We start from the raw sequence: 26,936 nt of genomic DNA on the forward strand, positions 1-26,936 counted from the left end.
CAAACGCGATTATCTCGAAAACTCTAAATGGCGCATAAGCATCATTTCGTTTGAAACCGTCTCAAATATGGTCGACTTCGATATACTACTCGACATGTCGATTCATCACATATACAAAGCTTTACCCGAAATTTTTTTGTTATAAAGATACATATGTTATCTTTGGATCCTATCTTGAACCGCTACTCAAGATACTACCGTCTTCCCTCGTACTAGACGCCTAGGCGTTCTAAAAAAATAGAACGCCTAGTGGGCGTTCTATTTGAATAAAAGGCCTAGGCGTTATATTCAAGTGAAACTACGAAACTCTGAAGGATGCAAAAGGTAGGCGTTGTATTCAAGTAAATCTAAAATCCCTGAAGGTTGGTAGTGGCTTCTAAGGCGCCCAGCTGCTCAACCCATTTCTGAACTATCGACGGCGAGGGTATCTTGAGTTTTGCGGCAAGGGCGGCAAACCCAAAGCCGTCGACACCCTTCTTGTACTCTCCAGCAACACTGCACTTGAATCCGATACTGTAGCTATTACGCTTTTTCTTGGCTGACATTCTTGGCGTGGGCTTTTGTGTCGCGGGAGGGCGATTGTATAATGATACGACAAAACAAGAGCTCGACTTCCGCTCGTATGGCTGGCGGTCGGCACAGAGGTGCTACCTCGTCCAAATGGCAGCAGAATTGTTGGCAACTACTATCGTTAATAAGAGTTGTGTTACGCTTGGGTAGGCGTTCTATTTTGCTGTAGCTTCAATTCGAGGGTGCGATCAGATTCGGGATTGTTGACCAACCTCGAATACAACGCCTAGCCATCTAGTACGAGGGAAAACGGTAGTAATGGTGTAGCTTGTCTTGTCACGTGCTTGCATTGGTATTATATAACGACGCTACTACGTACAACTAGCCGAGCGCCGCCGCTACGCGGCGGTGAATTTTTTGTTAGTTGGCGCTTCGCTCGCAATGCTCGCTGCGCTATTGGAGCTCAATGTTAGATTAGTACTACAGAGGCCGGGGCGGGTCCTGCGGCCCCGCAATATCGTATGGTGGGGTCGCCTTCGCTGCGCTCGGCAGCTACTCGTACTTAGTGTAATTCGTACTTAGTGAATAAGCGTGACGATTTCTGTGACCGACGGACAGCGATGCTCTGATTGATTCTTAGGATACATGTATAATACTAGTAGTATTATAATAACATGGATCAAACATATACTGTACCGGAATGTACTCTCTGTACTATTCTATCACGTTTTAACATAACAAAATAGCGAGTAAGCGAAAATAATACACTGTAAGTACTTGACTTGCACTACGAAACTGTTGTCGTTACTTCTAACAACGTTGCCACCACGCCTATACCACGAATTGAACCTCGTAAACTGTTGGACTTCACCGCGGACCAGGGGGAAACGGAGTCGGTTCTTTTGAGGATGGCACAGCAATAAAAAATGTTGTGGTGCTCTTATTGTCGCGAGACTCAGTGGTGGTATCCCATCAACTCGGTTAGAAGACGACGACGGTAACAGGAACACGATCGTCTCTACTGTAGTATGACGCGAAAACACAGAAACACAACAGAACCAAACGATCTGTGGGTAGTAAGTAGCACAAGAGTTACGCTTCCAAGCCATTAGTTAGAGCCCGTACAAAGTCTCCTCAATCTTGTCCCACTTAGTCGAAGACGTCCGCATCTTCTCGACAGCCTCAGCGAGTCGATGGCGACGGATCATCGCCTCAGTGGACACTTGTTGTCGAGCTTGCAGCAGCGCTTGCTTCCGCTCCTTCACTGCTCTAGACCGGGCGTCTGCGGATGAAATTCGCCGTATCAACTGCTGACGGGCGTATTCCTCCATGCGCTGGATGCGCGCAACGTTCTCCTCTTTTTGTGTCATCTCCAATTGGTGCTCAACCTGTGCTAGCAACCGTGTCTTCTCCCTCTCCTGCTGTGTAATTTCCATCTTCATCTCAAGTTGATCGCGTTTTGCGAGTAATTCGCTCACGTGCTTCTGCCGCAGCGCATGAGCCGCTTCGAGTCGCTTCTGGCGAACCTGCTCGTCCTGTTTCGACTTGGCTGCGCGCTCCTTGAGATCGTTCAGCGCCTTCTTCTGGATCTCACGCGCGCGATCGGCTGCCGCTACTTGTTTATCCGTCACCTCTTGCTTCTTACGCGCGATGGCCAACTCGTTCTGGTAGGTGACGTGCTGAATCCGAGCGTTCGCCTTTTCACGCCGATCCAAAGCTTCTTGATGCCGCCGCTTGCTTGCGTTCTCCATCTTCTGGGCCACCCGTCGCTCCTTCTCCAACATTCTTCTCCTGTTTGCAGCGACCACCTCTTCTTGTTGTCGTAATAGTTCATCAGTGTGAGCTCTCCACGCATCGGCATTCTGCTGGCGCTCGAGATCACGCTGCGCCGTCTCCAGAGAACGTAGTCGAGCTTTCTCCTTCGCTTCCTCAGCTAATAACCGCTCGCGTTCGGCTTCAGCTCGTCGTTTAGCTTTACGTTCGAGCGCCTCCTTGTCCTCGTCACGCTTCTTGGTGATCTCGTTCTCGTGCTTCGCTGCTGCGAGCTGCATTCGACGTATCCGCTGCTTACGCTGCTGATCTTCTTGTCGTTTGGCCTCCTCCGCAGCTCGACGAGCCTTCTCCTGCTGGAGTCGAGCGAGCTTGGCCTCCATCTCAATCGCGCTTTGAATATCCTTCTGCTGGCGGAGCTTGATTCGCGCCAGTCTTCGCTCTTCTAGCTGTAGCAAGGTCGAGTCGCCCAAAACGCCGGGACTTCCGTCAGAGCCCGAAGGCACGTGCTTCCAGGGCCGCGCAGACTGAACTCGTCGAGGAGGGAAACCTGGGGCAACTTGCAGCTGTAGCGCGGGGCTATTTGGCACACCCGTGGGTGATTGAGCATTCCCCGACACGGAAATCAACGCCGTGGAAGGTGGTGCTGGTCCCAATCCGTTGATGATCGCTTCACGCTCCGCTCGAATCGTCTCGAGCTTCTGCTGGCGGAGCTGCTCGAAATGCTCGTGACGCAGCACGGCTGCCTCCTTCTCCACCAACGAATACTTTCGGTTCACGCCTTGCTCCAGGAACTCGACCACCGTCTTGGGCAGCAGTTCGCTTGGTTTGATGCCCATCCGTCGACATGCTTCCAGACTGCGCGGCGAGTTCATACGGGCTCCTGTAGCTGCGCAGTCCAGCACCGTCACATTGTGCTGCCCGCCTTCACGCACAGGCGAGCCCCACCCAGTCTCCGCGGACCCTTGCATCACGACGACAGAATAGCACTCGCAATGTCCGGAACGAGGCTCGGCGCTATAAAGAGCTTCTGCTGTCTAGGAATAGTCGAGTGTCATCACGCTTGGCATGGTTGTCAGAAGTGTTGTCATATCTATTCCTTTAGCACGAACTCGCTGGTTGTACCTACTCTAGTTGCGCTTCTTCTTGCCGCGACGCTCGCGGCCCTTCTGCGCGTTGGGGTTCATGCGGCCGTAGCCCACCACGATACCTGTCTGTCGCTCGGCCTTGACGCCGAGGTCGTGTGCTACGTTCTCGCCGAACGCGCTCTGCATGACCTTCTTGTGCTGGCGCTGACGCTGGCCCCAGATGCCGACCAGAAGCTGGTCCTCACGCAGCAGCAGGTCGCCGTTGCGGCCGCCCTTCGGCTTGGGGAGCGAGAATTTGGTGCCCGACAGCTTGGTGGGGCGGTTCGCCCGTGTGTAGAAGGTCATGTGGCCGTCGCGGTCGAGGCTGTACGACACGCGCTCCATGGTGCTGTTGCCGCACTTGGGGCAGAACAGGCGGTCCATCTCCGTGGACGTCGTGAAGCACGCGATGCAGCGCAGGATCCACTGCTTGACGCGCTTGATGATCATGCCCTCGGTCGACAGCAGGCGCAGGCCGATCTGCAGCATCACGTTCTGCATGGAGAAATCCGTGGTGATGCACGCCACAGGCAGACGCGACGCGATCTCCTCCAGGCCCTTGCCGTCGCCGAACGGAGACGCCGTGAACTTGGCAAAGTTGTCGTTGGTGATCCAGTTCTTGCCGTCGTCCTCCGCGGCGCCGGCGTTGCTCGAGGCGGCGAACCCGCCCATGATACGGGACTTGACGTCGGCGTTACGGATCTCCTCGCTGATGACCTGCTCCACCACGGGCTCCTGCGTCTCCTCGGCGGGGGTCTCCTCGGCCTCCTCCGTTTTCTCGTGGATGAAGGAGCAGTCGTCGCCGTACTTGCAGCCCAGGGGCGTGTTGAAGAAGCGGCACGGGATGTCGACCTTCTTCTTGGGGGGCTCCTCTCCACCCTCCACGGCCTTGACGGCGGCCTCGTCGTGCGTGAAGCGGCACTCGTCGCCGTACTTGCAGCCCATGGCTGTGCCGAAGTACTTGCACGGGATGTTGGTCTGCGAGCCGCCCACGATCTTGCCGTTGGCCGCGCGCGTGACCGTCTGCGAGAGCTCGGGGCTCGTGCGCAGGTGGTCGGCGCCGTTGGCCTCGACCTCCAGCTGGTAGGACAGCGCCATGACGCGCAGGTCCGTGAGCGACAGGTACGTGAAGTCGCCGGTCTTGCGCGAGAAGTTGACCACGGCCTTCATGGCCTCGGCCGACGGCTCGCGCGTCTGCAGCGTGAACGGCAGCCGCTCCAGGATGGCGCGCGACTTCTTGTCGCGGATCTCGTCCAGCACATCGGGCACGGTCCAGAAGTTCTGCACAATAACAACATAAATCGTGGCTTTTAGCGGCAACTCGAGGCTAATTCTTTACAGTGGAGTGCAATTGCAGCGCGCCGTACCTCGGCCAGCACCGCCAGGTTGGTGCCCTTGATGATGGCGCCAGAGTCGATGACCAGGTGCAGCACCTTCTTGTTGGTCGTCTTGGCCGGCGCGGGAGCCGCGGGGGCGGCCGCAGCCGCCGCGTAAGAGAAGGCGGGCTTGGCGTCGCTCAGCTGCGCGGCCTCCAGCGCCGCGGAAACCTGCTGCACTTGCTCCTGGTCCGCCATGGTTCCGTCCGAGTTGATGGGCTTCGAGTGTGGCGTTTAGAGCTCCGATGCCAACCAAAGTTTTCCGCCAATGGGGAGGGAGCCCGGTTTTGCGCCAATCCGCGAATTGAAGGTATCGGCCAATGAGAGGGCGCATGGACAGGATCTCGACGACCAACGCACATGGGGGCATCGCAGTTGTTTCACCCGTTCTTTGCCATACAAAAAGTGACACCCGGGCGCCGCTTGAAGCCCAGTTGGTCGTGCCGGACCGGGACCTCTTCCGATCCCATACGGAACACAAGTGAAAGATCGCAACCAAAAGCTTCCGAGATCTAGCACCATGGCGCACGTCTTCGGCGACAACGAGAAGGAGTCGGACTTCGGCTACGTGTACAAGGTCTCGGGTCCCCGTACGTGCCCGCCATTGCCACCTCCCCCTGCGCCTGCTGCCTCCTGCTAAGAATAACAATGGAATTAATTGCTTTGAATTGCCCCGCAGTGGTGATCGCCGAGAACATGCACGGCGCCGCCATGTACGAGCTGGTACGGAGGCACAAACTGCGTTGACTGCGTCTGCGTAGCGTTGCTTTAGCGCTGGGAATTGACGGCGTGCGATGCAATTTGCAGGTGCGCGTGGGCCACGACAAGCTCGTGGGCGAGATCATCAAGCTGGAGAACACGAACGCGTCCATCCAGGTGTACGAGGACACGTCCGGCCTGACGGTGGGCGACCCCGTGGAGCGCCGCAAGCAGCCGCTGTCCGTGGAGCTCGGGCCGGGCATCGTGGACAACATCTTCGACGGCATCCAGCGCCCGCTGCACGCCATCAGCGACCTGGCCAAGGACGTGTACATCCCGCGCGGCGTGGACGTGGCGTCGCTGAACGCCGACAAGAAGTGGCGCTACAAGCCCGTCAACTTCCGCGAGGGCGACCCCATCTCGGGCGGCGACATCTTCGGCCTCGTGCACGAGAACGACATCCTGCACTCGCACAAGATCATGTGCCCGCCCAACGTCTTCGGCACCGTGGTCAAGATCTACGGCGCCGGCACCGACAACAACGAGTCCTTCACGCTCAGGGACACGGTGCTCGAGGTGCGCGACGACACCACGGGCGTCACACACAAGCTCGGCCTCTCGCACATGTGGCCCGTGCGCAAGCCGCGCCCCGTGGCCGAGAAGCTGGCTGGCAACGTCGCGCTGACCACGGGCCAGCGCATTATCGACGCGCTGTTCCCGTCCGTGCTGGGCGGAACGTGCGCCGTGCCCGGCGCCTTCGGATGCGGCAAGACGGTCATCTCGCAGGCTCTGTCCAAGCACTCCAACTCGGACGCCATCGTGTACGTGGGCTGCGGCGAGCGCGGTAACGAGATGGCCGAGGTGCTGAACGACTTCCCCGAGCTCACGATGACGATCAACGACCGCGAGGTGCCCATTATGAAGCGTACGACGCTGGTGGCCAACACCAGTAACATGCCCGTGGCCGCCCGTGAGGCCTCCATCTACACGGGTATCACGCTGGCCGAGTACTTCCGTGACCAGGGCATGAACGTGTCCATGATGGCCGACTCCACGAGTCGTTGGGCCGAGGCTCTGCGTGAAATCTCGGGTCGTCTGGGTGAGATGCCTGCTGATAGCGGCTACCCCGCCTACCTGGGCGCTCGTCTGGCCGCCTTCTACGAGCGTGCCGGTCGCGTGGCGTGTCTCGGTAGCCCCAAGCGTGAGGGCAGTGTGACTGTCGTGGGCGCCGTGTCACCCCCCGGTGGTGACTTCTCGGACCCCGTGACGGCCGCCACTCTGAGTATCGTGCAGGTCTTCTGGGGTCTGGACAAGAAGCTGGCCCAGCGCAAGCACTTCCCGTCCGTCAACTGGCTCATCAGCTACACCAAGTACATGCGCGTGCTGGAGCCGTTCTTCAACAAGATCGACCCGGAGTACTCGACGCTGCGCACCAAGTGCCAGGAGATCCTGCAGAAGGAGGACAACCTGACGGAGATCGTGCAGCTGGTGGGCAAGGAGTCGCTATCTGAGGACCAGAAGGTGATCATGGAGGTGGCCAAGATCATCCGCGAGGACTTCCTGCAGCAGAACGCCTTCTCGGACTACGACTTCACGTGTCCGCTGGTCAAGAGCGTGGGCATGCTGCGCTCCATCATCCTCTTCTACAATCTGAGCCAGAAGGCCATCGCCGACTCGCCGCCCGACGCCAAGGTCACGTGGGCGCAGATCAAGACGTCTATGAACCCCGTGCTGCAGAAGATCATCCAGACCAAGTTCCAGCTGCCTAAGCAGCCCGAGGCCGAGCTCAAGGCCTTCTTCAGCGGCCTGGACGAGGAGGTGGAGCAGGCCTTCCAGACGCTCTCGGACTAAAGGTGTCGCATGGAGAAAGAGAATGAGTTGACTGTTGAGACTGATAACAGGTTTTAGTGTGCATGTGCCTACAATTCATTCAACCACACAAAACGCTATTTCTGGGTGCCTGTGGCTCGCAAAGCTCACTTTCTGGCTCATTACTCGTCTTTGGATTCATGCAGGCGCGTCTGGATGAGTCACAACTCAATCCATCGACCAGGCCGGATGACTTCATCGGGGATCGTTGCCAGCGTGGCCAGGTCGTCCTTGATATTTGCCCGTCGTACCACAGTTCTCGGTAATCCTGAACTCCTCGGATATTGAAGCTGATCCTGCTGACGCGTTGAGCGCCGCATTGCGCATCACTGCGTGTTTGGTGTCTTTCGTCCAAGGATGCCCTCTCGGATCACACGGCGGAAACTCAATTGCTCGGGCACCTCGGAACTCCTGGAACATGGCAAACTTGTAGTTTTCGAGGAGGGAAGTGCTGACCCTAGTCAACACATTTGTAGAAACGCCTAAGCTTAGTAAAAATACGAGTTAGTGCAACAAAACGAAAACACAAAAGGCATACTAACTTACCGTTCGTACACAGCATCCAATCGCTCGGCACGGGCGGGTTCTCGCACCGCATGCCCTTGGTCAGCTTGGTAAAAGTATTTATGCAGCCTTCGACTGCCTCCTGTACCCGACGATCGGTGCTCTTCTGTAAATCTGAAAACAGGATGAGTGCCTGGTAGTGCATACATGTACCGTCCCGACCACCCATCTTCTTCTTGTCATAAACCAACGTGTATCGCGGCAGTCCGACCGACATGCGCACAGCAGTACAGAGGTCGTGGCGCTGGAGGACGATGTCAACGTTGACCCAGAACCGCTTGGCATCTCTCTGCGCGCGCACGGGCCCCTCGTAGTTGACCGTAGCCCCGCCCTCGACGACGAGAAGAGGAAAACCAAACCTTTCCACTAGCTTCTGCTTCCCGATATGCTTGCCAAAAGCATAGTAGATGCTTGTAATTCTCTGCAGAGTCACCAGCACCTTGCCATTTTGCGCGCGAACATGCTCATCTATGAAAGCGCGAAGCTCGGGGACGAGTTCTCTTAGCGCGGGTAGTGGCTTCAGGAGTCGCATCTGCGGGTTCAGGACCCGTGTCGAAGTCCACTGCACACTCACTTTGCCGCTCGGCGTCGGGTTGAGTCATTGACACATCAAGCGTCATTGGCGGGGCCCACACGGGCGACGACGGAGCATTGAGCGCGGACGGCAAAGTCGACATGGGCGTCACGGACAGAGGCGCGTCGGCAACGGTCAGGGCATCGGTGGACTCCCTGGGCGCATCGCCCGGCTCGATAGCAGGCAGCAAACCAGGAGCCGAGGCGAACGGCGGGGGCGGCATTGCTGGCAGATCGGAAGGAAGTGGCGACGGGAGGCGAGGCGGCCGCGGGGCTTCCTCACTTTCCCTCGCGCGCTTCCGTGGCATTGTGCAAGAAGCTAAATGGCCACGCGTGGGCCTGGTGGCAGCCAAAGGTACATTGCGCGGACCTGGTGTCACCAAAGGTGCAAGTTGAAGTCGTCTGTGTACGTAAATCTGTGCGCCACACGGACTTAAATGTAGCCACATTGCGGGGATAAATTATCGAGCTCTTTTGATTGGATAAAAACAGGTTTTCGGTTCGCTTGTTTATGATTGGTCGAGTCCCGTCGCAGCTCATTCGCCATAATCCCGCTGGTCGCGTCTGATTGGCCCGCTACGTGGCCCTATTTAGTAAGAGCCACATTCGACCTTCTTCTCCCTGCTGCACGTCGGCACGGCTGGGCTGAGCTGAGACCATGGGCAACAAACCCTCCTCGGAGCACCCGGGAGACGCGCCGATCCCCACGCGCCTGGCGCCCAAGTACCCGCGCAGGAAGAGCGGCACCACCACGTACGTCCCTCTTTTACAGTAGGCAGGAAGGTCGTTAGTCACTGATCCGTTGTTGCCACTTCGCAGCAATAGCCGGACGTCGCAGCCGACGGCCAGCGAGCAGCGCGCCGCCCCGCCTCAGCAGGAGCAGTCTCAGTCTCAGCAGCAGCCTCAGCCGCCCCCGTCCCCGTCCAGCTCCACGGCCTCCACCCCCACGGAGGACCAGATCATCTCCAACTGGAAGCTCTTCAACGACCTCGAGAACCGAGAGGAGGCCGAAGTGGTGCGTTGAGAGTGGAGGACGCAAGCTCTAGATTGTATGGGGGTCGGTGCTCATCTTTGTGTATTGATTTGCTCTGTGCAGCTGGAGCTGTCGCTGTTCCTGGACGCACTGGTGAACTACATCCCCGGGCTGGACGATGGCAAGCCGAGGCCGGAGCCGCACCCCGTGTCCCAGCAGGAGATGGGCAACATCGACATCGCCAACATGTACGTGCAGGGGGACGAGCTGGACGAGGTCATCACGCGCAAGAACGTGACGGACCTGATCGACTCGTGCCGCAACGGCCGCAAGATCCCGCGCAACGTCGTCGTGCGCGTCATCAACGAGGCCATCGCGCTGTTCCGCAAGGACCCGACCATGGTCGAGTTCAAGATCGCGCCGGCCAACCACATCACCATTATCGGAGACCTGCACGGCCAGCTGGACGACTTGCTGCTCATTCTCCGGGAGAACGGGCTGCCGTCGGACACCAACCCGTACCTGTTCAACGGAGACTTTGTGGACCGCGGCGACCGTGGTGTGGAGATCGCCATCATCATCTACCTCTTCAAGCTGCTGTACCCGCGCCACGTCCTTCTGAACCGCGGCAACCACGAGGAGAACTCCATCACCCAAGTGTTCGGCTTCATGAAGGAGTGCGAGGTCAAGTACGACCGATTCGTGTACGACCTCTTCTGCGAGAGCTTCCGCCACCTGCCCCTGGCCACGCTCATCGATGACCGCGTGCTGGTGGTGCACGGCGGCGTGCCTCGAGAGAACATTCTGGTGAGGGACTTCAACACGCTGGACAGGGCTGGGTACGACCTGACGCGGTATCGTACCAAGCCCAAGAACCGGAAAGAGCGCGAGCCGCACCGCAAGATGCAAATCATCCGCGACTTGCTGTGGAGCGACCCGCGGGCCAGCAAGGGCTACGAGGAGAACAAACGTGGCGCTGGCACGGTTTACGGCCCAGACGTGGTACAGAAGTTTATGACCAAGAACAAGCTCGCGCTGGTCGTTCGATCGCACGAATGCGTTCCTCGCGGATTCGACTGGCCGTACAAGGAGAAGGGCATGCTGGTCACGCTGTTCTCGGCGTCTAACTACTGCGGCAAGGCAAACAACCTGGGCTGCTTCATGCGCGTTCCATCAGGCAAGGACAAGCCCGCCTTCTTCCAGTACATGGCCAACGCCGAGAGTCGCGACATGGCCGTGTCCAACCTGGACGCACTCTTCTCGCTCATTGTCCAGTACCGCTCCGACCTTCTCGAGGAGTTTGAAAACGAAGACAAAGAGAAGACCGGCAAGCTCACAGTTCAGACGTGGGGTAACGTTATGGAGGACGTGCTGGACCTGTCGTTGGAGTGGAAGGCCCTTCAACCACTGCTGACCGCGCTGGACGAGGAAGGTTTGGTGCCGTACAACGACTTCTTGGACCGATACAACGCGGAGGGTGCACTGAAGCGTGCTGAGAGCGGAGAGAGCAACGACCCTGAGCGCGAGAAGCAGCGCAGCGCCTTCAACTCGCTGTACAGGCACCGCTCTCGTCTCGAGGCGCTCTTCCGTGTGCTGGACCGCGACGGCAACGGCACCATCTCCGTGGACGAGCTGGAAAACGGCATCAAGCTGCTGAACGAGCACTTGCCTTCTGGAACGAAGCCCTTCAGTACCAACGGAGCGGACTACATGCGCATGATGGACTTCAGCCACGACAACGAGATCAACATCAACGAGTTCATGGAAGGCTTCCGCATCAACGCCAAGCTCACCGTCCACGCCAAGTGGAAACGCGCCCGCAAGAAAATCAAGGCGCTCAGTGCAATCGGTGCGTTGCGCGCGTTCTCACTCCCCAGTCACGCCACTGCAGGTGCTTCAGGTGGGTCAGGTGGAGAAGCTGCGGTCGAGGAGGGTGACGAATCAGCGGAAGCAGTCGACGTTGACCTCAACTCGCCAGTGTCCGATCCCGAGCTTATGACCGTCCCGCACGCAACTGCGCCTCCGGTGTTTACCAGGCATGGCAGCGTGCAGATCATCTCTCCGAGCGCTGCAGTGACCACTCCAACGGATGTGAGCGAGATTGCAGTTGACCTTGAGGTCGTCGAGGAAAGCAAATAGGCACATAAATTCATCGGAGTCGGTACTGTATGCCATGTTCATGAAGTGTACAGTTGGTGTTAGCTTTCCCCTATGGTCTTTGTTATGCTGTAAGCCCAGTGAGGCCTGTTGACTCATCCGAGGGCGCAAGTGCGGATTGAGCTGCGATTGATGCTCTGGCTCTCGATTACAAGCCAAAAGTTTACAATACCCAAGGTAAGGGCATAGTGGATCGGTTGGTGGGCCGAATCTGGGCAGTTTCTGAAAGCAATCCAAGACAGACGACATTTTCCCGCCTCACCGCACCATGCGATTCAACCTCGTTGTGTTCGCTCTTGTTATCGCTACGATCGTCGCAGTGAGCAACAGTGTTACAGCTGCATCGAATGACGCTGTCCCGACGGCCATTTCACCAATGGCAGTTCGTGAACTAAGCAAGTTCACCGCGGATCAGGAAGAACGGGCCGGGTTCACGCCGGGGGAAGCAGATCACCGAGAGTGGTAGCCCAATTTCAAGGAGTGGTTCAAGGGGTGGTTCAAGAGAACGTTTACCATCTGGAAGCGTCACCACAGGGATTCAACTCGCCGGCTTCGATGAGCACGAGCGCTACCAAGGACTACTGTTGCCTCATTTACAGGATGAGTATTCGTTTTAAAGCTTTAAAAAGCGTGCTCGAATCGGATTGTTTTTTTTTTCTTTTTTTTTTCTCTCTTTCAGTTTAGCATGAGGCGGTGATGTAAGGCATATCATTCATTAAAGCTAGTAAACTGCTTACGTACTTGGACCCGGATACGATTATGGGTCAGCCCACCAACGGTAATCCGAGTTGTCGAACACGTTTGCTTGAACAGAGTAATCAAGCAGCCAGTACATGTAGTGTAGTCATCCGACTTGGCTTATACTAAGGACAGAATCCCTCTCAGCCAGAACAGCCTCGGTACTAGTAGTATGTATTCAGAAGTTGTGCTTCACGACGCGCGCGATAACGTAAAAACGGATTGCCACAACAGCCGGTAGCCATTCCATTCAGTTGATTGCAACTTGTAACTGGGGAATTTCTGGTCCTGGCGAGAAATAAAGCTCATTCTCCGTAGCCGCTTCTCAATTCGCTGTACCCACGTGAAGAAATAGCACCATGCGCTTCGAACTCCAAGCAAAACAAACGTTTAGGGCATCGCTGTCGTCGCAACTGTATTTTTCATTCCAAGGCTCCGATATCCAAGATCGAGTCGTAGTCAGTCGACTATTGATTCGATCATCCGAGAGACCCGGAGACGAAAACGAGACCGGCAGCCTCGAATCGTGCAAATGTAAAAGGTATAATAACCTTCGCTTCACCTCCATGCTCTGTACAACGGTTGAGCATGTCGACACTTCATGCAGATCTATGAACAGCATGCGCTATAACGTAAAATCGGATTGCGAGGACAGCCGCTCATCTTTCAGTTGGCTGCAAATTGCAACCAGAACATTTCTGCTCCTGTCAGGAGTCGAGACCCGCTCACTGCGAGTCACTTTTTAATTTGCAGTGCCATCCATCCAGACCAAGTACTTGCGTGATAGTAGTGCAGTAGTACCATGCGCTTCGACCTCTTCGTGCTCGGTGCTCTTGTCACTGCGATCGCCGCAGTCGAAACGGTCGCCGCTAATCCTAAGTATCAATCAGAACGACGCGCTGTCCGTGTGTAGATCACGTGAATTCCTATTGGCTAAAACTCCACCCGGCACCCGCGTGCGTTCTACCGGTAGCGGGCCGCAGGGCCCGCCCTACAAGTAAAAAACACGGCGAGTAGTGCAGCGAGCCGACGAGGCGAGCGGAACGGGGGCGATTACGTCACCCCCGCCGTGACGCTTGGCCTAATATAATATTTATCGGAACACCTGCTATTAATTAAAATGGGCCCACCGCGTAGTAGCAGCGATAGCAGAGTCCGCTTAAACATATAGTAGCACTGCGAGTAGTGCATAGTGGCAGTGATAGCTGGGCTTGCCCTACTACATAGTATAATTTTATTTCAGCGAACTTGGTTAAATATAAGCACATTGTAAGCCATAGCAGCGCATAGTTAGCTATAGCAGCGCGTAGTCAGCGATATGAACGTATAGTTAGCGATAGCAGCATGTAGAAAACGATTGCAACGGATACTTAGCGATAGCAGCGCATAGTAAATGATAGTAAATGATAGCAGCGTATAGTAAGCGATAGAAGCGCATAGAAGGCGATAGCACCGACGTAATAAGCGATAGCAGTGCGAGTACATGTAGCGAGAGGTACAGTAGCTGAAGACGATTGATTAATAGTTTCAGGTTAGTTTTTGTGTAATACTTTAGGGACGGATATATTATAGCTGCAGCGGTGCTGAGTGCTCATCTATAAAGGCATGTAGCTACATTGGCTTAAACGTGTGGCATGTATCTGTAACTTTTAGTATTTAGCGGTAAGATAATGGGTTCTGGGGATAGTAGATGCCTAGACATGCATTGGAGTGGAGGTTTTATTGTAGTTCATAGCCGTGTGCAGTAAGAGATTACATGTAGCGGAAGGAGATTTATTACTAACATGCGCAGTATACTTTTACTGTAATACTTTAGCGGTGGATATATTATAGCTACAGCGGCACTCTGCGTTCATCGTGGGGGAATATTTGCTTAAGCGCGTTTCGTATTTACTAAAGTACAGTGTGCAGCGGTAGGATAATGCGTTAGTGGGGTTCTGCTATGCAGCGAACATTAGCATTTTAGCGTTTACAGTAACTAAGATATTAAAAGTAACAACCTTGCACCGCGTAACTATAAAATTCACGTTTACACTATACTAATTCCGTTTCCTACATGTATATCCGCCCAATAACATGGTTATTGAAGGAATCTCAGCGTAAACTATGATAAAAACCTTCCGCTCAGTGAATGTCAGAATTCATGTATCCACGAGAATAAACTGATAGCCACGTCTAAATATATGACTTTTGAAGCAGACCACGCACCCAGCTACATTTGACGGATCATACACAATGCTGAAACGATGAAGCATGATATTTTAAATAAGAACACGAACAGTTATTATATGTTAAGTCGGGGAAAAGCGAAGTCAACACTTTGATTGTCGCTGGGGCTTATAGCCCAATACAAAAAGTAAATGTATACAAACTGAATAACAGAGAACTATGGTACGATGATATACTGAACAGCAAATATGTACATATACGTGAGCACACTAAAGATAACAACACCAGATCGATCTACCCCGCCATGATATATTGCTCATGTTTATTTCTACTGCATTCACTGTAAACACGGATTGTTAGATATGTACCGTGCGAATACTTTGTAGTTCGGGTTAAATAGCCGCGACGAGTTGGACATGGCTTTCCCGTACAAGATAGGGCCGTACAATAGAGAATATTTTACCCTGCAACATCCATCTACTCATAGTAATGCTGGCACGGGAATAGTTATTTTGGCTGATACCATCCACGACTACACTAAGCATAAAAACATTTTTACACGCACACAATCGGAAATAAATATCATTTGAACTGATAAAAGCCCACCGGATCGAAGCGGCCCTATCTACTGCAACTAACCACATAACTACCGCCGCGTAGCGGCGGCGCTCGGCTAGTCCTAAGAATCAATCAGAGTGTCGCTGTCCGTCTGAGAGTAGATCACACTTATTCACTAAGTACGAATTTCACTAAGTACGATTTGCTGCCGAGCGCAGCGAAGGCGACTCCGTCGCCGAAGGCGACCCCCTCATACGATATTGCGGGGCCGCAGAACCCGCCCCAGCCTCTGTAGTACTAACCTGACATTGAGAGTAGTGCAGCGAGCCGACGAGGCGAGCGGAACGGGTCCGCCACTGCCGTAGCGAAGCGTAGGCAGCCTGCTCCAATAGCGGAGCGAGCATAGCGAGCGAAGCGCCAACTAACTAAGAATTACCGCCGCGTAGCGGCGGCACTCGGCTAGTCCGAGCAACGCTGTCACGACGACGATCTCCCAAGTGACAACCCGAGAGCTCTTCACTCCGGGCCAGGAAGAGAGAGGCAGAAACTTCCCGAAGCGGATCACAAGGTCTGGTGGCCGAATTTCAAGGACTGGTTCAAGAAGTGGTTCAAGAGGACGTTTCTCTTCTGGCAGCATCACAAGAAAGACTCCACTCGCCGTCTTCGATAGCCTGCCATATCGTCGGATGCGTGATGAACAGCCAAGTACACTCGTGCCATACCGTGCAGGTTCGGACGGCTCGGACATTCGGACAACCTTTAAAACTAAATGCTATTAAATGCTCCGTGAAGTGTGGTGCACATAAAATCTTTTGCAATCCTCTGTCATACAGCGGCTGTTTAGTGGACAACGGCTTGGGGACTGCGGCCAACAGCATCAGCAGCAGCAGCAGCAAGACGTGCGGGATGTCGGCGCCGTGCGGGACGGCGGATCGTACTGCGGCTGGTCCTCGGGCGGGGTGGCGGCCGTCGAGGCCAGCAGCAGCAGCGGGCTGAGGAGGACGAGGAGGTGGTGGAGTTGGCGGCCAACAGCGGGGTCGACGACATGAGAGGGATGCCTACGGCGGACACCTACTGTGACACTCACTTCATGTATGTAGATAACGAGATGGGTGAATGAATCTATGTATGATGTAACTATGTGTTGGGACCTAACACTGGATCGCGACTACAATTACGTTGTGCTGGGATTGTTGTAGGGCTCAAGAACATGCACCGGTGCATCTTCAAGAGCCTTGCCTTCCTGCTGAAGTCGCTGGTAATTCCTGATGCGGTCGTCTAGCTTGCCTTGAGCATACATCCGCTTCAAAACCTTAACAATTGTGCCATGCGACTTTGCTTTCACGTTCTCAGCCTCCAGGAAAGCAAGAACGTTTTCCTCGGCCTCCCGTCCTGAGCTCAGGATGCGTCCCTTTGCTGTGACCTCATCTCCGGTCACGTTGTATCCGGCTGGGAGAAAAACCCGCATAAAGGCCACGGCCACCTTGCACTCGTGATAGCGCCGCCGGTTTGGACGCGCGCTTGGCAACGGGGGCAGAAACCACTCGTACCACACAGTCGCGAGTGGCTTCGCACGCGAATGCGCACGAGTTGCCACGCCGCTTGCAGTATCCGACAAAGCGCTGGACGAGCTCGACAGGCTACCAGCTGCTGTTGTCGACGGAGCGGTGGTTACGTCCAATGGGTGCTCAAGCCGCTGCACCCGCTGGTTCAATGCCTTCACTTCGGCTGCTAGCCCTCCAAGGATCTGCGCCTGCTGCTCCAAGAGCAAGGTTTGCCTCCGCAAGAGTTCGTCGTCTTCAACACGCCGTGGTGCCGGACTGCGTGGAGTGTCGTTCTTGGACGGCTGTAAGGTACGATGAATAGCCATTGACTATACAGCAATTTCAGCCTCTGTCGCCTGTACCTGACTTAGTGCTTCTTCAACCCGTTTGATGTACAGTGACTCTGGCCTAAGCCGAAGCATGTCGGGGTAGTGGAGAATGGCGGTGGCGGTAAGTACGTCCACTACATCATCTCGCAAGCTGAGTGAACCCCTTCGCAGCCGAGAAAAGCCGGTCTTGAAGTAGGCGAATTCGATGCAGAACCAGAGGGTCGAAGTCGTCCAGTGTAGGTAGCCGCGGACTAGCTTTTAAATCCCATCCAGCTAACGACTTGCCGACGGTTTGATCTTCCTGCGTCGTGCCAACAATATAATTGAACGCTTTGCTCACAGCACTCATGCTCCAGCCTCCACGGTCTAGAATCCAAGGTGTGCTGATTTTGCTGTCACTATTCGCGTTTTGAGCAGCTCCACGCCGAAATGAATGCGATGATAGCCCTGGCGTCAGGTTAGTACCTTCGGTTTGGCAGACACTACTCCTCTTCTGCAGTACGCGATTAACATACGCGTGAATTCCGGGGGCTGTCGCTTTTTTCGAAGGTGCTTTTGGGGTCGGCGACTCAGAGTTGGAGGTTGCTGGGGACCTGGTACGCGCATCAAGTAGTTCGCGGAGCGGCGTTTCGCCAATTTCAGTCGGCAGGAGCTCTTGTGTATCCCGAGGAAGTTGATCCATGAGAAACTCGCTTGGAGTCGACTGCATAATTGTAGCCAAAGCTAGTGCGTGAATTGGGCAAGACGAAAAATCGTTTGGGTCGTGAAAAAATCGACGCTCCTTGATACGAGGCAGACTTCATGCGCTTAAAGGTGATAAATAGACACCCACCTGTGTACCACGATTAAAAATACACAAGGTCAAAACCAAATTAGGAAAAATAAAAAGACAAGTACTTACCAGGGTAATCAGCGACCTGGTTTTTCACGAGACACATAGTGTCTGAAGACCGACCCAGCAAATACCAAAGAATGTTGAGAAGGGCTGCATCCTGGTAGTCCTGCACAGATACAGCCCCCTTCAATATCGCTAAGCTGAGCGAGCGCAGGTCGCTTTTCGTGCACGGTGGGGACTGGTGCGTAAAGTCTGTGCCTCGCTTGGAGCAGTACTTGTCGAGGATTGACGCAATCTTTTGCAGCCGACGACCCGATACAGCACTTAAAGCTGGAAACAGCTCAAGTAGGTGGTTCTTGACGTTGCCAAAGTAGCTGGTGACCGAGTTCTAGGATAGCAGCGAGCCCTTCGAGCTTTCTTTAAATGCTAAATACACTGCAAATTTGTCGAGAACAATGTAGAGAGTATCACCAGTTGAATCCCCACCTACAAACTCATAGATGGCGTTGACGGTGAAGCCCTCGGCGACCGCGAAGCGCTCGAAGGCGTTGAGAGCCGTCGAGCGAGCCCGCTGGGAGTTCCCAGGTATGAGCGCTTTCGTCGACATGAGTCGTTTCTTGAGTGGTTATGCTGCCTCGTCTGTCTGGCGCCCTCAAAATTAATATGTGTCCGAATATTGACGATATTTTCAGAATATTTGACTTACTGACTTTAACTATAGAAATATCAAATATGTTTCAGATGTTCGGACAAAATATGTCCGAATTGTCCGATTTGTTACTTACGGCACAGCATGAGATTTGAGGCACGCCGATTGGCTCACAAAGTATGCGAAAGTCTTCTGATAGGCCAAGTGCCAGTGTTCTATTGTAATACGAAAATCTAGATGTCTGAACGGACACGATATTCTACCGTATCGAAAACATAGTTTTTTTTTCACAGGTAGTTTTTCATGCCTATTTTTTCGACCAATCGTCGTCCGTTACAGCCGCACATTTTGCTATTAGACCATTATCGGAGACCACGCAGACATGTCCTCGGACGATGTGTCTGCGCGGCTACCAAGCGCAGTATGCATGCCCAAGGTGGTGCGGGACTTGTTGTGGACGGTGACGAGTCCGCATATGCTCAGCGGGGACCGGTTCCCTGTCCTACCGCCGGAATTCGGAGTGGAGGCCTTGGAATGCGACGTGGTCATTGACTGGCTGAACAGCCTCATAGAGGACCCAGCGCCGTTGTTGGCGTTCATGCAAGGTAAACCGCAACGCTTAACTGTGCGTATCATGATCATTGAGCTAACTGAAGCAACGCTTTGGTCGGGGTTGGGTCTGCAGAAACGACGTCGACCGGTCGATCGTTGGCTCTGGGCGTCTACTTCTCCACTTTGCTCGAGTTCTGGCTGCGCTTCTGTCCGCATCTGGGAATGGAGAAGATGGAGATCGGGAAGCAGATTGTGTCGTCCACCAACAGGACGGTGGGGCAGCTGAAGTTCCTCTTTCGGTGCAAATTTACTTCAATGGAGGAGTACCGAGACTTTCACGTCGAGTCGTCGGTCAAGTTCTTCCTACTCAACCCGATCGACAGCAACAGCAATGGCTTTATTGAAACTACCAGTGAAGATAGCAGTCCAACCGAACGGGATAGTTACGTACCGCTCGAACAGTTTGTCGGGCCGCATCTTGGCGAAAATTTGGCTTGGAGAGTCCAAGAAGTGGAACGAAAGCTGGCGATGCGTCGAGGTGAGAGCGTGCGCGCGTGGCTGGAGGAGAACTACAGCGACAGTGTACAGTCGCACATCGTGCTGCGTGGGTATCTGTTTCAACCTCTGCACCATTTTGACTCGACTTCGGAGACGACAATCGCTCACGACTGGCGCTTCCATCAGAACCCTGCCAAATTGACACACGAAGCGAATGGGTTCACAATGAACACGTCGTCGAATCCAAGCATTGCAACTGATCATTTACGAGGGTGGTGGACGACCGCAATGGAGACGGATTTGCCTGCCAAAGTTCGAGCGAATGGCCTGCGAGGACTAGGCGAGAGCCGATTCGTGATCCTGCCGAAGCTGCATTGGTTATCGCCAGTAGTTGCCGTGCAAAACAAGCTGAGCGGCCAGGTGTACGTCGAGGGAGACAATCGGTTGGATATCCCCGAAGTGGAAGCGCTCACGCTTGATGAATTGATGGCATTTGTTCGCGAACATTTCCAAAAAGTCGCATCGGCGGCGGAGACGAACAAAACTGGTGGAGTAGCGATGCCGTTGCTGGTGGCTGAGATTGTCCAGGAGCTTAAAGCTTTGGAGGATAACGACCCTCGTCACTGGTATGAATTGTCGAGAGGGTTCATTCTTGACCCCAAGTGCTGGGATCCATCGCCATTGTGCCACGAACCCGTGCGCTTCAGACGCACACTTCGTCGAAATGTGGTGACTGGAGTTGGCGAGAGGGATGGTGCAGATGAAGGATTCATCAAGCCAGACGCGGATGAAGTTATTGCGCAAGATGAACAGAAACGTCATGAATTTGCTGACCCCGCAAATTTCGGTCCGGAAGAGATGAGCAAGGAGCTGGTGTCGTTACTGGGGGCTGTTAACTCAAAGTTTAGCCATGCGGAGCTGAAACGGTCGACTAAAGAGCTGCTCACGTGGCGGAGACAACACGCTACAAGTTGCAATGATGACGAGCCCGCGTACCTCCGTTCGTGCCTCGAGTCTTTACTTCGCGGCGCTAAAGACGAGGAGGAGTCTAAGCTTGCTCGAAGAGTGGGTTACCTGCTGCTGGATGTGATTGATAACTTGAACCGAGAGTCAAACCTGGATGATCCAGATGCTGTTGCTTCCTCACAAGAATGCGAGCCATGGGTAACACTTTTCGATAACGTAGTTAGTGATCCTGAGCGGTGGGAGTTCCTCAATCTGATTCTTCGAGCGTCCGATCTGACTCTGAGAGCTGGGGATTTACAGCAGTGGAGAGGCACAGGCGAGAGCGGCAAGTTCAGTTTCCTCGACAAACTGACTGCTGCTCGCAGTCCCCGGTGGAATGCCGTCGTGGTCGAGACGATTCGTGTGTTTCGTATTGACGAGGTCACTCCAGACCACACGACTCTGAATTCTACAGAGGACGTGCAAAAGGTTAAGCGCATTTTCGCGGATTTCGTCCAGCAGTGTGACTGGCAGAGCGCTGAGCGGTTGGCCATCGTGGTGCAGGATCCTGAGATGATGCAGACGCTCTTCAAGCATTTATCACTGTTGAACATGACGAAAGCTCTGAAGCGGCTGCAGAAAGTCTCTGCTGGGATTCATAGCACAACGGGAATTGCTGTGCAAGCAGTAGCGCCAAGAAGCTCAACTGGTGAGACATCGTCTCATTTGCTGGGTAGTCCCATTGACCATGCGACGAACCGATCTCTGAGCAAGCACAATTCACTCGAGCTCAAATGGAAATACATCGATTCTCTCGATGGGATTGAGAACATTGTTCAGCATCTGAAGAAGTGTGAAGCCACATTACACTTGGACGATAAACCCGACGATCAACGGGTGGTTTGGAACGCTCTGGTTGGAATCGACTGCGAGTGGCGGCCACAGTTTCTGACCAGCAATCAATTCGACGAGGACCAAGCTGGCTTGAGCATCTACCAACTCGCTGTGGGGGAGGTGGTCTACGTGATCGACGTCCAAGTCCTTGGCAAAGCTGCCGCTCTACCGCTGAGTTTCATCTGGACGTCCGCATCTCGCCTCCTGCTGATTGGCTTTTGCGTGGCGAGCGACATTCAGAGGATCAAGAACTCGTTTCCCGTCCTGGGGTCGCTCTTCGACAGAAGAGATACTGTACCGCGTCCTCTGCTGCTGGAGCTGAAAGATCTCGTCTTGTTTCGGCACGTTCCTGCTAAGAACTGGGGACTGTCGAGGCTTTACCGTGCCTGCCTCGGGGAACAAGTGGACAAGGAGCAACAATGCTCCGACTGGGGCAGCCGCCCGCTATCCAGCATCCAACTGGAGTACGCAGCGAAAGACGCGTACGCCGTTCAACGACTCGCCTTGCACCTCCTAGCTGACGTCAGCTTCAGGGGGGAGGGCTGCTCCGTAAGCGACAACATCCTGAACTATATGAAGGGCTTCAACGCTTGTCGAAGCTTCTCATACTCGTGGACTGTCGCCTCCGCCTCCCAACCGCTTGGGAAACAGCACGTCAAAGCTGCTTTACAAGCGCTCGGAGTGCAGGCCTGCTTCCTCAGATGCGTTGAGAGTGAAAGTGCTGGACTGCTGGTCAAGAGTATCGCCCTATTGATTCGCAAGGGAAAACAAACCAACGCTCCGAGGCGGATTTCGCACGCTGTAGCCGTGTTGCCACTGGATTCGGTCCATCGATATGCAAGCGCTGGGATCCCTATTGGGAGCAGACCCAGAGGATATTTCGCTAGCAGATCAAGAGGTACGTTGCTCACATATTGGAAAATATTTTGCCACTGATTCAATCTAACGACCCACTTGTTTTTTGCTTGGTGCAGACTTTGGTGCGAGTATTTGGATACTCGCGTGGTTGTCTCGGACCTGTTGGCTTACGAGAGCAGGATGCCATGCAGATCGTCGTAGACGAGTGCGTCAAGTCCGAGGACTACCTTCTCTGTGGCGCTGGAGAAGCTGACGAGGTCTACGCGATTGCTCCCGATGTACTTATCAAAACAGTAGACGCCTTGGTAGGTAAAATCTCTGCTTAGATAGAGGAGTAGATAGATAGAACATGAATTATCCCGACACAATTGTCTGTTCATCCTCTTCAATAACGTTGGGTAAAGTCAATGTTGGAACATTTTTCCTGTAACCAGGTATCGATGTGGCGGTTCGAGACCCTTCCAGGACTTGCGTATGTCGAATTGCACACCTCCGGCCGCTGCCAATACAGGTACAGCACCACATCAAAGGCCTTCTCTGGCGGCTGCTGTCATGGCACTATACGTGCCCCCTTCAATGCAATTTTTGCGCAGCCACTTGACCAGTCGAAGGTTCCCCACGCTCGCGGCGGGGTCCATCGTCATCGCCATGAGCTTGCAGCATTCCGGCTGGTTTGAATGCAGCCACCGGATAACCCGGAAGTGCCCTCGTCTGGCGGCGACATTGAATGCACTGATGGTACACTTGCAGTCGGTGTTCTGGTCCAGCCACTTGAGCATTTCGAGGTGTCCGCGCTCTGCTGCTTTGTCCATGGAGTTCACGTTGGGCTTCAACTCGTAGTTCGCTTGAATCCATTCGACCACATGAACGTGACCGTGACCGACTGCCAGCGCCATCGTGTTTTCTGTGCATTCCGGGATGGAAAATTGCGGCTCTGGAGTAGACGATTGCCGCTTGCGCTTGCCAACGACCGTCTTCGTGTTCTTCCTCGACCGAGCGATCTCGTGCAGATACTTCATCACGTGGAGGTGCCCCCTTTCGGCCGCTGCATCCATCATCGATCTTCTGTTCCTATCCGTCTGGAAAATGTCAAGTCTGGGCTTGTGTGCGAACGCTTCCCTTAGCCACTGGATCATCACCAAGTCTCCGTTCTTGGCAGTCTCGTACATTATTAGAGGTGTAAACATGGCAAGACCATGCCGATGCAGGCACTGAGCAACCTCAAAGTGACCGTTCTTGACCGCCTTAGCAAAGGCTTCGGTAGTGCGTGCATGAGCGTTTCCAAGCAGCCATTCCACCATGGCTAAGTGACCATTCCCTGCTGCTTGAGTTAGAGCCTCCCTCTCTTGATCCGAAAAATAGTTCTCAGCCAACCACCTCGCCACTTCCACGTGACCTTTTCTCGCCGCTTCCGTCAATGCCCCGCGCTTCCCAGTACTGTCTATAATACCGCATTTGTCCTTCAACCACTTCATCATTTCCACATTCCCTCCTTGCGCAGCATAGTCCAGTCCAGGGGGTCGTGGTTGCTGTCGTCGCCACATTTCCAACAACCTTTTGAGTAGATCCAAATCCCCGTGACGCGCGACCTCTACCAGGACTTCGTACTTGTTCGTTGGCTCAAAGCGGTCAATCGAAGACATCCAGAGGACGAGTTCGTTGTGACCTCCCGCCGCCGCTGCAGCCATAAGCATACCAGTAGGCTCCCTCAGGGAACGAACTACGTGGCGATGTCCGTATTGGATACTTGGACATTGTACCCCCTTTTCATACTCCAACAGATACTCGAGGATATCACGATGTCCTCTGCGGCACACCTCACTAGCGACGTCTTCCGACACCGTGCAGCCTGAAAAGTGCTCCATGATCCACCGAAACGTGCCCAAATCGCCGCGTTTTGCAGCCTCCATAATCCCCCTCTCAAAGCTCCAGCAGTGGTAGTGACGGTCGTTCCTCAAAAAGGTCGAGAAGGTCCTTCTACCAGGAGAAACCCACTCGGCTGCTGCATCAACCGCTGCGACCCCAGCGCGCACGCCCGAGCGAACGGGATATCTGGCGAGGGGTCCAGATACATCGAAATTGCCAACGCCACATGACCCAGCCCTTTAAGTGCAGCGATTGACTGGGTCACCACCTTCGCAGTAGTCAACAGATACTTGCTTCTGGAGCGCAAATTTCCGAGTTGTGGGGCAACTCCCACATCAACTTCCTGGACCAAAATATAGTCTCGCCCCATCATTCTTTTCGACAGTTCCAGACCAAAATTTTGTGCAATACAAAATAGTCCCTAGACGACGATTTGTGTGTTTAACCAAATTTTGTACAATACAAAAAATACCCCCTGGACTATTTGTGTGTCCCATCAAATCATTCCGTTCGAGAGTCCAGTTCAGTGTAAAAAGCAACAAATGATCAAGGCGGCGATTCTGGCGGCGGCGGCGCTGCTGCTCTCGGGCGTCTGCGCGCTGGACGAGGCCACGCTGCGGCTGAGCATGACCAAGGAGCGCAGCGCGGCCGAGTGCGACGACAACTGCGAGCGCGACTTCATGCCCGTGTGCGGCTCGGACGGCGTCACGTACGGCAACGACTGCCTGCTGGAGTTCGCCATCTGCGAGAACGCGACCATCTCCAAGCTCTCGGAAGGCAAGTGCATCAAGCACTCGACGTAGATGCGACACGCAGAGGAAGAGTTTTGGGGTCGAGCAGTGATAAATCAGAATACAGTTGGATGTACATTTTCAGTATGATGCGATGATACTATTATTGGGGAGGAGGCATGAGTAGATTGTGTGTTTCCAGGCCAGACATATATCAGTCGCGCATCAGAGGCATCACAGTTTGCCGTGTCGATAGACTTTTTTTTGCTGGGTTGCAGTATACCGTACCTGTTCGTTTCGACCGCTTATCGAGATCAAACCGACTGGCCTTAGGTACAGAATGCGGAGAAGTTGACGGCACAGCACTCTGTTGATTCTCGCCTGATTGCACGATGAATACGATGAATACTGGACGTGCACTATGCAACGTGAGCAAATTTGCGAGGTATTTTAATATTTTCGCTTGAGTTCGGACAGTGTAGTACGAAAAAAATCTTCGGGCATTCGTTGTTGGCGGATTTGCATTTACTCGCAATAACTGGACGTGTTACTATTTCTTTTCCGTGGTAGAAAAATCATTGGCCCTCATGCATGTTGCACGATGCAACGTGATATTGCCGATCATGAGATGGACCATGCCCCCATTTGACAATAAGACAACATCAGCTAATACGATCCTCCCAAATTGTTTAGGGTCTCAAGAAAACTTAGGTTGATCGCGGAAACTGTACAACTGCAATTATTTTTTTATTTGACATACCGGTAGCAATAGGACAACAACACCGACTAATACACTGCATGTATTTACACTGCGTGTACTGTATTATTTGAGGTTTATGGCGCATTTCGCTGTGGATTGTAGGAATTCGTGGCTAGCGCTTAGTGGAGCATAGCAATGTCTAGCAATGTCACGTGCCACAATAGCAATGCAGCATTTCTGCCCCACCTTGCCTCACGAACTGAGCCGAGGCGAAGAACTGTCTTTTCGGAGATTGATTATCTCGTACAGTAGTAAACAGTATTAGTCATTATGAACGAAGTTTGTTCAACGAACGCGCGGCAGATGTTTTTAACGTGACGGTGAATCTTCTAGCCGTTCGTGCAATGGGCTCGCGATGCAAAGATCATCCTCACTTTGCTTTTTTCTTCTTCCTGCTCTTTCGATCACGATGAAGCTTGTCTCCGCCTTCTTCGCCGTGTCTTTGTTGGTAAGCGCCACGGCCATCGACGCGGGCACCAACGCCCTTACCCAGGTCCAAGTTGACGCCAGCTCCGCCTACAAGCAAGGTGAAGTCATGCCCGCCGATCAAACGGCAGCAAGTAGCGCTGAAGTCTCCCAAGACTCCCCCACTCAAGGCAACCCAAACCAATTCTGGTAACTACGACCCTGCCCAAAAGTCTGGGGGCTCGGACGAATCACAGAAGCAGACTCCGCCTGTCTTCACGGGCAAGTGCACTCTCACTGGAGACTACGTCAACAACACATATGTGAGTGCATGCAAAACCATCGTCATCGACTCCCTTCGGGTGCCTACTGGCGTCCAGCTGAATTTGACTCAGTTGCAAGACAATGCCAAGATCAAGTTTCAGGGCACGTCCACCTTTGGGCCTAAGGTAAGTTTTGTACACCAACGAGCCAGCCAATTTCCCCAAGTTTTATTTTTTTAAACACTTAATGCATTTCTGTGTAACCTTCGAGCACCGGTAATTGCACTGGCGAGCCGTCCAACATTCAGTGCTAATTGTTTCCAAGGAAACCACTGTGACGTGGTGTGCTCAAAGCAAAACTCCGAAGTACACGGACAAGTTTGGGCCACAAGAAAAGAAAATATAGTTGCTGTTTTTCGCTCTCCATTATCTTAACCCAATGAACCCAAAACAGTTAAGTTCTATACCTTAGGTTGGCTCTTGAGCAACTTACGGCAGTTTTCACATAATATATTCGACCCAGAGATAGAAGTTGTTGCTCGAATGAGAGCTTATAAAGGATACGAAGGTAGTGGGGCCAGAATAGCACATCATTTTCGTAGTTACTGCATAACAAAGTGAAGCAGACCAAACCTTTGTTTAAGAAAACCAAAAAACAAAGAGCTCCAATGTACATATCGTCGAGTATACTCAACTTATATATATTTGGGCCCGCATTTTATGT

The 26,936-nt window shown here is 53.7% G+C and overlaps 10 protein-coding genes across 10 annotated transcripts; 5 read left to right on the forward strand and 5 right to left on the reverse strand.

The window, feature by feature from the left end:
- Window positions 1–1,622: 1,622 nt before the first annotated feature.
- Window positions 1,623–3,119, reverse strand: PHYSODRAFT_314355 (hypothetical protein; the record flags this gene model as incomplete). Its single annotated transcript, XM_009527404.1, has 1 exon — window positions 1,623–3,119. One exon carries the CDS (start codon window positions 3,117–3,119, stop codon window positions 1,623–1,625), a length of 1,497 nt encoding a protein of 498 aa, XP_009525699.1.
- Window positions 3,120–3,410: 291 nt separating this feature from the next.
- PHYSODRAFT_314356 (hypothetical protein) lies at window positions 3,411–4,981 on the reverse strand (the record flags this gene model as incomplete). The annotated part of the gene is made up of 2 exons (XM_009527405.1): window positions 3,411–4,688; window positions 4,775–4,981. The coding sequence occupies 2 exons, from the start codon at window positions 4,979–4,981 to the stop codon at window positions 3,411–3,413; spliced, it is 1,485 nt and encodes a 494-aa protein (XP_009525700.1).
- Window positions 4,982–5,431: 450 nt separating this feature from the next.
- PHYSODRAFT_300022 (hypothetical protein) lies at window positions 5,432–7,333 on the forward strand (the record flags this gene model as incomplete). The annotated part of the gene is made up of 2 exons (XM_009527406.1): window positions 5,432–5,506; window positions 5,591–7,333. 2 exons carry the CDS (start codon window positions 5,432–5,434, stop codon window positions 7,331–7,333), a joined length of 1,818 nt encoding a protein of 605 aa, XP_009525701.1.
- A 213-nt stretch (window positions 7,334–7,546) lies between these two features.
- PHYSODRAFT_300023 (hypothetical protein) lies at window positions 7,547–8,796 on the reverse strand (the record flags this gene model as incomplete). Its single annotated transcript, XM_009527407.1, has 3 exons — window positions 7,547–7,833; window positions 7,898–8,413; window positions 8,490–8,796. The coding sequence occupies 3 exons, from the start codon at window positions 8,794–8,796 to the stop codon at window positions 7,547–7,549; spliced, it is 1,110 nt and encodes a 369-aa protein (XP_009525702.1).
- A 350-nt stretch (window positions 8,797–9,146) lies between these two features.
- Window positions 9,147–11,807, forward strand: PHYSODRAFT_314358 (hypothetical protein; the record flags this gene model as incomplete). The annotated part of the gene is made up of 4 exons (XM_009527408.1): window positions 9,147–9,241; window positions 9,314–9,503; window positions 9,585–11,579; window positions 11,796–11,807. 4 exons carry the CDS (start codon window positions 9,147–9,149, stop codon window positions 11,805–11,807), a joined length of 2,292 nt encoding a protein of 763 aa, XP_009525703.1.
- Window positions 11,808–11,886: 79 nt separating this feature from the next.
- On the forward strand, window positions 11,887–16,203 carry PHYSODRAFT_330707 (hypothetical protein; the record flags this gene model as incomplete). The annotated part of the gene is made up of 3 exons (XM_009527409.1): window positions 11,887–12,077; window positions 15,917–16,017; window positions 16,058–16,203. The coding sequence occupies 3 exons, from the start codon at window positions 11,887–11,889 to the stop codon at window positions 16,201–16,203; spliced, it is 438 nt and encodes a 145-aa protein (XP_009525704.1).
- Window positions 16,204–16,257: 54 nt separating this feature from the next.
- PHYSODRAFT_330708 (hypothetical protein) lies at window positions 16,258–18,398 on the reverse strand (the record flags this gene model as incomplete). The annotated part of the gene is made up of 3 exons (XM_009527410.1): window positions 16,258–16,929; window positions 17,874–18,179; window positions 18,282–18,398. 3 exons carry the CDS (start codon window positions 18,396–18,398, stop codon window positions 16,258–16,260), a joined length of 1,095 nt encoding a protein of 364 aa, XP_009525705.1.
- A 469-nt stretch (window positions 18,399–18,867) lies between these two features.
- Window positions 18,868–20,609, forward strand: PHYSODRAFT_454943 (hypothetical protein; the record flags this gene model as incomplete). Its single annotated transcript, XM_009527411.1, has 3 exons — window positions 18,868–19,045; window positions 19,126–20,460; window positions 20,527–20,609. Coding segments are annotated over 3 exons (1,596 nt in total), but the record flags the coding sequence as incomplete, so codon positions are not given.
- A 2,102-nt stretch (window positions 20,610–22,711) lies between these two features.
- On the reverse strand, window positions 22,712–24,097 carry PHYSODRAFT_300026 (hypothetical protein; the record flags this gene model as incomplete). The annotated part of the gene is made up of 1 exon (XM_009527412.1): window positions 22,712–24,097. The coding sequence occupies one exon, from the start codon at window positions 24,095–24,097 to the stop codon at window positions 22,712–22,714; it is 1,386 nt and encodes a 461-aa protein (XP_009525707.1).
- A 498-nt stretch (window positions 24,098–24,595) lies between these two features.
- PHYSODRAFT_330711 (hypothetical protein) lies at window positions 24,596–26,492 on the forward strand (the record flags this gene model as incomplete). The annotated part of the gene is made up of 4 exons (XM_009527413.1): window positions 24,596–24,852; window positions 25,998–26,115; window positions 26,183–26,398; window positions 26,484–26,492. 4 exons carry the CDS (start codon window positions 24,596–24,598, stop codon window positions 26,490–26,492), a joined length of 600 nt encoding a protein of 199 aa, XP_009525708.1.
- Between the last annotated feature and the right edge of the window lie 444 nt (window positions 26,493–26,936).

Source organism: Phytophthora sojae, assembly GCF_000149755.1.
Source record: "Phytophthora sojae unplaced genomic scaffold PHYSOscaffold_4, whole genome shotgun sequence".
NCBI lineage: Eukaryota > Oomycota > Peronosporomycetes > Peronosporales > Peronosporaceae > Phytophthora > Phytophthora sojae.